The following is a 9,857-nucleotide window of genomic DNA, read 5'->3' on the forward strand; positions in this document are numbered from 1 at the left end:
GGCACAACTTACCCTTAATACCGGGCCTGCTGTCCTGTACCCCATAAGATATCACTAAGAATATGTAGCGCAGTCATAGTCTGCCTCCTTGCATCCTAACCAAAATGGAAAAAAGGTGGGTGTAGTAGTGACTCTCATCTATAAGGGAATCAGGTATTGCTTTGTCTCATGGCAGCTCCTTACAAAGAGCAGGGATTTATTTTTACTTATTTGGTTTTTGGCAGCTGGCCGGTAAGGGGATCTGAATACTTGACCTTGGTGTTATCAGTACCATGCTCTAACCAAGTGAGCTAACTGTCCAGCCTCAGAGCAGAGATCTAAAATATAAAAAAAAAAAAAAAAGTCAGTGAAATATTTGTTAATAGATCTGAGGAACATACAATGTAAAAGAATCAGAGTATATAAAGCTTCCCTTTCCACTCAAGATTAGCTCCTCAGAAACTGGTTACAGTTTATTTTATGTTAATTGATATATAAATGGTATAACATAAAATTCACCAATATTAAAGTGTAAAATTCAGTGATTTTTAGTATATTCACTGTTTTGCATCCTTCCCCACTATCTAATTCCAGAACATTTCCAACTTCCCAACCAGTTTTTGTCTTTTTTTTTAGTTAGGGAAAAATTTCGGGGCCGGCCCGGTGGCGCACTGCTACAGTGCGCCGCTTGGGAGTGCTGCGGCGCTCCCGCCGAGGGTTAGGATCCCACATACAGACCGGCCGCTCACTGGCTGAGCGAGGTGCGGGCGCAACACCGAGGGTTGCGATCCTGTTGCCGGTCCCGGTCCGGTACGGGCGCGACACTGAGGGTTGCGATCCGTTGCCAGTCACAAAAAAAGACAAAAAGGAAAAAAAAATTTCAACCATATATAAAATAAAGAGAATGATAGAATAAACCCCCATATATCTGTTGCTCAGCTTCCACACATCAATTCATAGCCAATTTTGTTTCATCTTTAGCCCCATCCACAACCCGCCCCCAACTTTGCATTATTCAGAAACCACAATATAAATTGAATTAACAATAGGAAATTTATTAGCCCACATAAGAAGTTTAGACTAGAAGGGGGCTTACTTATACCATATGTAACATGCTAGCTTCTTGCTGCTCCTGAGAACAAGAAAACTTCTTTTCCAGAAACTTCAAATAAACTACTCCTCTTTTCTTGCTGTTCCAGATTTCTTCAGGCTTGCTCACCCAGAACTAAGTGCTGCCAAGATGTGATAGGATTAGCTTTGCTGACTTAAGGAAATTAAGTTGGGGTGCAACGAACATTGGGTAGTATTCCACAGCAGTGATCAGTATTTGTATATCAATATTTTCAACTTCCAGTACTAAATCATCCTGCATCTCCCTCCCATTTCTTCCTTCCCCACAACAAACACATACATTCAGACTGTACTTTCTATAACTACTCTTTGTCTGTAATTCATACTTGGCATTTCAGTCTTCTATTATCTATTTCATTTTTATCTTCCACCAATAAATACCCTTTATGAACTTTATACTTCAGCCAAATTATACACCTCAAGGTGCCCTGCATTTATCATAGTCACAAATCTGAGGTTCTGCTTATTCTAATCTTGTGCTTGAAGAGCACATCTTGCTTCTCTCCGTATATACGTATCCTATTACTATATACACATGCAATTCCTGTTTCAGCTCCACAAGATCTTCTCTATCTCGTGTGGGCCATGCCTATATTCTCCCATTTCCTCATTCTCAACTCTATTATTTATCTCACTCATATTTACATTTTAGTTTTATTTTGCGTCATCATGAATGTTTATGCGCCATGTCATATCTGCATATAGACCTTGTATTTCATGTTTTGTTTCTGCTTCTTCCTAGAATAATGCTGACATATAATTAATATTCAATAATACTTATTGTATGAATGAAATACCAGAAATGCATACATATATTCTTGTAACAAGTGTTTTGTTCTTCTAAATTGCCTGGAACTCTCAGATCTTTTAATCATACACATATTTTCATGATAATACTATTTACACTAATGCAGCTGGAAAGAGACCTTTGGCATTTATATGTTCATCATTCTGAAGCAACTTGAAATTGTAGTAAATTGCAGTTTTGCTGGGGGTCTAACTGGTTATTATACGCTCATTGGTAATTTTGTGAAGGTAACTCAGCTAGTTAGTAGTGATCCTAGCTAAACCCCATGCAGCCACAACACCGCTTGATCATCTTATACTTATTGTCATACATAACTTTCACTAAGGATTTTAAGAGAGTATCTGAAAATTTTGAAGCACATATTGCTGCCTTTTATAGAACACTTTACTAGTTATGCTGCTATTCGTGTTCTTGGAGGTTCTCAAAACTCTTCATAGTTGCCGTTGACAGTGCCAAAGGTTTCAGTATAAAGTGTTTTGTTTCCTCTCCCATTCTATCTATTTTATCCCTCTAAATTAATGTCAACTTTTCAATTCCTTACTTAAAAATCTATTGAATAACATACAAAGACAAGTTAGAAAGGCTCTGGAGTGGACAGAATGTTTTCAGTGCTTTAGCCTTGTGTAAGAATTAGGGACCGCAGCTCCTCTGTCGGTTTTAGAATGAATGATTCTTTAATGGATTGGGCTATTCCAGCATTCCTGATTTAAGGTCTGTTGTAGCAAGTGACAGTTTTGATGCCAGTAACATATGTGAATTAAATTAAATTGCATTGCAGGATCCAGCCAGTCCGCTCTGACCCAGTCAGCATGCCAGGGTCATCCCGTCCAGTCTCTGATCGAAGGGGAGTTTCCACAGTGATTGATGCTGCCTCAGGTAGAAAAACACCTCTAAAATGTTTACTGGCCAGTTTTGTGCATCTTTAATTTGTTTTCTTTCACAATGTAGAGCACGATATTTATTTGCCTTTCTCATTGTTTTTTGTTGTTGTTGTTTTAGGGGCACGTGTGTGTGAATACATTACTGTGCCTATATTTGTTGCTAGACAATGCCATGTATTTAAACATTCTTAAGATTGGTGAATGATGCAGTGAAGTTGGCACTGGATTAAATATAATGAACATAGTATTGAAGTCTACAAGTTTGATGACTGTTTTGCCTTTGATCACTGAAAAGTGGAGAAGCAACCTTGACAGAGAACGTAAATACAATGTATGGATTTAATTTACTCAACCTGTTGAGTTTCAAAGTGCTTAATCTGTGGAAGCAGAGAGAGTCCAAATGCTATAGCTTGAATGGTTTTATTATTGAAAGCATAAAGTTTAGAAATTCATTAACTTAACTCTGGTCTGTCTATCACAGTTATTAATTTCCTATCCTTGGAACCAAGCTATGAATATGTAACATTAATATCTAGAAGGAGATCTTTGCCTTTGTTGGTGGTAGTTGCTACATTAGTATTATAAAACTTTTCAGCTAGGGCTGCTAGATAATAGAATTGTTTGTAATATATTTTCTCATCTCTAAGTTGAGTGATAAATAAAATAAGGATAGTGATGCCTTGTATTATGGTGTAGCCAGGGAGGATCTGAAGACAGTGCACAGCAGGATTTCGTCCAGAAAAGTCTCACAGTAGAATTATTAAATACTCGGCATTAATCAAACAGTTGAGTCAGAGAGGATTTTAATCTATAGCGATTTCAAAATCCCTAGAGATTGCTGATTTGATTGAGGCTTAAACTGTGAAAGAAAATGGAAACAAACACAAAACTGATTTTGAAGGTCACTTTTAAAAGACCAAAGCTTCTGTTTCTGACTCTGTGTCTGGATATATTTTTAATTTTCGATGCTAATGGGTTTGTATGTTGTCTTAGCTTTCTGAGTTTTTGGCCAGTGGTCGGTACTTTGCCTCCTATTGAGCTGTCCCCATCCAGGGCTATGTCTTTATTTTTAGTGTAGGCTATTACTTTAAAGGATTCATATTTGTTCCTCTGCTTTGACTTGGCAACCATGGTTGTCCTCTGGAAACAAGCACAGAAATGTATAGCATCTCTAACCTTGCTTCGTTGCATTGAATGAGATATTGAGATTGGTAACTTAAACAATAAATCTTTTGATAGTAACAAACTGAGAATGCTAACAGATCATGCTGGTCTGGAATTATCATCTATAATTGTAAATCCTGGAAATGTTATATATTATAACCTGAAGTATTTTATTCAAGATTACAAAAGTAGGCCTAGTTGGGCTTTATAAAAACATTCTCAATCTACCATATTAATAACGTTTTATTGTCAAGTGACTAGCTACCAGGAATGTGTGTCATCAAAGCAGTTACCATGGGCTATTAAAAGTTGACATTCATTACTGTATTCTGAGGTAATATACTATATTCTGAGGTAATACTCCATATTCTGTGGTAATATCACAGAGCAATTTTAGCTGTATGTGAAGTTTTCTGATGCAACAAGGAGGAATTTCAAAGAACTGTAGTAACCATTGTTCTGTTTAACTGTTGCAAGAAGAGTATTTAAGTTGATTTTTGAACTAGGAATTAGATCTTTGAGCTTGGTTTATTTACCTTTCCACCAGAGATGTACTGTAGGAGTCTCTAGGATATTGCTCTACAGCTTTGAGCCTCTGCCTGAAAGTACCAGTCTTTTGAGTAGGGAAAGGACTTCTTGGTAGCTAAGCTCTATTATTACTTTTTAGGCTTACATTCATCCCAGAAAGCCATGGTTCCTTTCTGAAAGACAAGCCAGAACAGTGAAATGTGTGTGCTGCTTTCTCTAGCTTTGAGCTAAAGGTGCCCCATAGATGGGGAATTGGACTTTTGTGACTAATTCTTCAGCTACATCTCACATGGTCTGGATCCCTTTTGAATGAGGGAATATGTGTTGTTTAACACATTTTTTTGAGTGAATAATGTTTTGTTGTGGAGCCTCCAACTACATTATCTAATAGGACAACTGTTTTTTACTGAACTACTTTTCTACTAATGTTTAAGAAGATAGAGGCTAAATGATTTGAGTTCTTTATAGAAACAAGTTTATGGGAAAATTCTGTTTTGGATTCTTCTACTAAAAAGAGTCTAGAGCTGGCTGGTTAGCTTACTTGATTAGAGAATGGTGCTGATAACACCAAGTCAAGGGTTCAGATCTCCTTACTGGCCAGCCACCATAGGACATATAAACAAAACAAAACAAAAATAGTCTCATAAATTTTTGTAATTGCTCCTGAACTAGGAAGTGCTTGTCTGATTATGACCCATGCATTGGACCTGGCAGTCCCTAGTTAGCTTCAGGATGGGGGCTGGTCTCAGGAAAGACAAGGTAGGACTTTCAGTCCCACCCCCTAACCTCTGGGAGGTTAAGCTGATTACCAGTGGCCAATGATTTAATCAATTAAGTCTATGTAATGATACCTCCATAAAAACCCAAGAGGCCTATGTTCAGAAAGCTTCCAGATAGCTGAACGTGATAACTGAGCAGGTTCCTGGACGGTGGCACACCTGGGGAGGGTATGGAAGCTCTGCACCCTTTCCCCCATACCTTGCCTTATTCATCTCTTCCTCTGTATCCTTTGTAATGTCCTTTACAATAAACTGGTAAACGTAAAGTTCCTGCTTCCCTGAGTGCTGTGAACCACTCAAGCAAACTAATTGAATCCAAGGAAGAGGTTGTGGGAACCCTGATTTATAGCTTGTGGGTCAGAAGTTGCAGAGGCCTGGACTTGCAAATGGCATCTGAAGTGGGGGGCATTTTTGGGGACTGAGCCCTCAACCTGTGGGATCTGATGCTATCTTCAGGTAGATAGTGTCAGAATTGAATTGAATTAGAGGACAGCCAGCTGGTGTCCACTGGAGAACTGCTTGCTTACTGGTAGGGAGAAAATCCTCACACATTTGGTCACAGAAGTCAGAAGCTGGTCTTCTGTGTTGATGATTCTGATTGTTGCTGAGTAAGAAATAGAGGAAAGACAGTGTGTGTTTTTCCTACTCATTCACTCACCTACAGATACTTATATCGACTATCTCTATATAAATATGTATGTATTTAGATCATCAGCAGATCTATAACTGCTTGATGCATAGATGTTATTTCTATAAAATCTCTTTCATATCTTTGGTGATTCAAAGATCATTATCCTACTTATGATTTGGGGTTTAGATAATTCCCTTCTTGGGATGTTCCCTTCTTGGCTAAGGAGAAAATCATTCTGAAAATGTACACTCCATAGGATTTTAATTTAAGTCACAGGATACCCAGAACAAGTGGGCTTTGAGGCAACTGCTCATTTTTTCCTACATCTAACTAAGTAGCGAAGTCTGGAATTTTAGACAGTATTTCTAGATAAAGCACTACATCAATTTCTTAAGTTTTTTTCTGTACTAGGTATCTAAGAATTTTTTATTAGGAATCTAAGAATTTCTTCCCACATTGTTCCTTATAACATATGCCCTTCTTTTGAAAAAGGTATAGAATCTGTCAAAAGAAAGCAGAAAGATAGCTGTTATCTCATTTGAACTTTGTTTTCCAGATTGGTGACTGATGTTTGTCTTCCAAGACTTGTAGGCTGTACCTACTAGATAACTGAATAGCATCTTGACTTGCTTTTGGGTCATCAAATCGAAGAGCCTAGAAAAATCTGAGTTGGTCTGTAGTTTTGCTATAGAGATTGATTATTTACCAGCAAAGAACTCAAAGCAACTGAGATTGAAAGACAAACCTGTGCTTAACTTGTATGCAGAACAGATCTTTATCAAATTCTAATAAAGTAAAAATTTTATAAAGATAAAGTTATATGACATGGCGTAAGAAGCATTCATATACACTCATGAGGAAGATGCCAGTGGAGAAAAGGATAATTGTAATAGAGAAATAAAATGAGGTTTTATCCTTCAAAGCAGGCTTTGATACTTAAGACATTAAATGTGTTACATTAAGCATTTCAATAAGTAGGGACAAAGTTTCAGACTTGCTGTTTGTTGTTCTTGACTCAAGAGAAATATTATTTCTATTGTACAATTAAAGAAATGTAAGTAATTTCTAAGAAATTAAAAAAATAATTCATTTTAGGAGATAATTTTTGAGCACCTAATTTTTCCCACTATGAAAATAATTTGTTTAACTGAAGAAAATTATACACTTAAATCTCAAACTTGTTTCATTTGATTAATTTTATAATGATCATTTGTGTTTCCTTTATGTATATGGCATTTGGTGTATCACCTCTAAAACACACACACACACACACACACACACACACCCCAAAATACTTATTATTAGAGCAGTACAATTGGGTAAGTGACAAGATTATTTGAGCAATTTTCATTTTATCTTGTAGTCATATCTGCGCTGGAAGGACATCCTTATAGAAGCATGCTTTTATCTTACAGAGATTTTTCTGATGCACTGAGGGAAGAGTATTCCTAAGTATTTCACTGTATCTACAGTTTTCATTTCAATCTTAGGCAGACAAAAATAGTCTTTATATCTTAAAGCCATCAGAGACACAGAGATGCTGGTAGTCAGAAGTAAAGAGATTTGTAAAAGACACCATTCAGTCTACCATGGTGAGGTCACTTAGCTTCGTGATCTTAAAACCAGAATTGAGTGACAGAAGCCATGACATTATAATCATGGTCTTGAACTTTTGCTGGAAGCTTCAAGTCATTTGTCTTACCTAACCATTATTTTCTGCATCTGTAAAAGGAAATTAAGATTCCCTATACAAAAATTAGGAAGGGGTGTGTTCCAATAATCTCCTAAAACGATACCAAGATATAAAGGATATGAAATTCTTTAGAAATATTGAGATATTTCTTTGAATAAATGATGTGGTTTTCAATTAATAGAGTTCCAGATAGTCTCGGTGATTATAAGGTGATGAAAACTCTAGGCATGTACCTTGGGTATTCATAGCCTTTGTAATCAGTAAGAGGATTAAGGACAGGGGTGAAATTAAAAGGCAGCTCAGTCCTGACCTGTGAACAGTCCCTCAGAGGGGAAAAGTATTTAAACTCTTATGTTAAGATTGGCTTTTTTCTTAGAAATAAGGAAGCATATACATTAAATCACCTCTAATCTTTTGAACACCCACTGTCTGTATAAAATCAAAGTAAGTTTCTGAGATTAAGAACATGGGGAAAAGGCCTGATTTGCCCAGAAGGAAAGTACTCAGCCACATCTCCCTTATTCTGATTTTAATATTACTCTCATTCTTCTTTCTAATATTTATAGGATGTTAAAAGATCAATGTCAAGTTAACAATGAGGAAAAATTAGCTCAGCACAATTAAGAAAAAAGATTGCCTCATTTGAAGATGAAGAAACAGTAACAGAAGTAGAAGAAGCTGTTGGAAAAGTTTCTCCTGATGACACATTGCCTCTTTGAATAAATCTTTGTGTCAATCTATTGCAAGCACCAGGTCCTTGACATGACTTTAAGTCTTTCCTAAGCATTTTGAGAAGGAATCGATGAATTCTCTCCATTGTTGATATGCCATGGTACCACATATTACCTGGGACTTTTCAAGCAAAAGACCCAGCTTTTCTCTTTTTACGTTAATTACTACATCTCTAATACAAGGCTGGACTGTTTATGGTCTGTTGCCTGAGACTGTGGTGGCAGGAGGACAACGTTGAGGGCAGTATTAGAATTTGTTTAAGTCTGAACCGGGAATTCCATTTGTCTTAGTGACTTGATTGTCAAACTGTTAGTGCCACACTATTTTAAATTGTGTCCAAGAACTTGAGAGGCTTATGCTTATAGGTGCTATCTGTGAACTCAGAAACAAACAAAGAGCCTCTCTCCATTGAATGGTAAGCCAAGTGGGCAATTAAAGAGCAGCCTGGGATCTCAGCTGGCAACTAGTCAGAACCAGAGCTCCTGATATTCCCCTGGATATTGTTGAAAATGGTCACAGTAAAGCTAAAGTAAATAATCAAAGTGAAAACAGTTGTTCCAGAGAAAAGTCTTGTTTTGGAAGCTTGGTGTTGTAGAAAGAATAATGACAGTAACTTATGAATCTTTGGTTCTAGACTCAGCTCTGCCTGTAGCTACCTGTTTATTATTGCTTTGAAACCCAGCATTTCCCTAAAATGAGGGAATTGAACTAGGTTATTTCCAAAGTCCCTTTTAGCTTGAAAAATTGATGAATCTGTACTTTAGAACACCTTTGAAGACATTTTAAAATTAAGGTATAATTTATCTATAGCAAACATGCACATATATTAATCAGACAACTGTATGAACTTTTATACCCATGTAACCAGCACTCAGATCAAAATATAGATTATTTTCATCAACCCAGGAAGACCCCTTATTCCCCTCTCAGTTAATATTACCTTTGTCATTGAGGTAACTGCTTTTATCATCATAAATTAGGTTTGCCTATATTGAACTTCATGTAATTGGAATCATTCCATATATATGCTTTTGTATATGACTTATTTTGCTTAACTTAATGTTTTTGGGATTTATCCAGGTGTTACTTGTATCACTGGTTCATTTTTAACATTGCAGTGCAGTATTCCGTTATGTGAATATAGCACACAGTTCATGTATACATTATCCTGTTGTTTCCAGCTTATGGCTGTTATGAATAAAGCTGCTATAAACATTCCTGTACAAGTATTTTTCTTTTTTTCTTTTTTTAACACATGCACACATTTCCTTTGGGCATATCCCTAGTACTGGCATTGCTGGGTCACAATGAAGGCATATGTTTAACTTTATTAGGAAAGTACTCCAAAATGACTATAACATTTTGCATTCCTACCAGCAGTGTGTGAGCATTTCAGTTGCTCTACATTCTCATCAACATTTGGTATTATTGGTCTTTGTTTTAGCCATTTTAGTGAATGTGAACTGTGGTTTTTTAATTTGCTCTTCTCTGATGAATAATGCTATTGAACACCTTTAATGTATTATTGGTC

General features: G+C 36.6%; 1 protein-coding gene across 1 annotated transcript in view; it reads left to right on the top strand.

Annotated features, from left to right (window-relative positions):
• The window catches only part of LOC103597049 (breast carcinoma-amplified sequence 3), a 135,635-nt gene extending 126,450 nt beyond the window's left edge, over positions 1-9,185 (top strand). The window contains exons 12-13 of the mRNA XM_008580849.1: positions 2,697-2,794; positions 8,161-9,185. Of these exons, the coding sequence (XP_008579071.1) occupies positions 2,697-2,794; positions 8,161-8,168 (106 nt within the window). The 3' untranslated portion in view covers positions 8,169-9,185. The remainder of the gene's footprint in view (positions 1-2,696; positions 2,795-8,160) is intronic.
• The last annotated feature ends 672 nt before the right edge of the window (positions 9,186-9,857 follow it).

The sequence above is a fragment of the Galeopterus variegatus genome, unplaced genomic scaffold (assembly GCF_000696425.1).
Source record: "Galeopterus variegatus unplaced genomic scaffold, G_variegatus-3.0.2 Scaffold2176, whole genome shotgun sequence".
Lineage (NCBI taxonomy): Eukaryota > Metazoa > Chordata > Mammalia > Dermoptera > Cynocephalidae > Galeopterus > Galeopterus variegatus.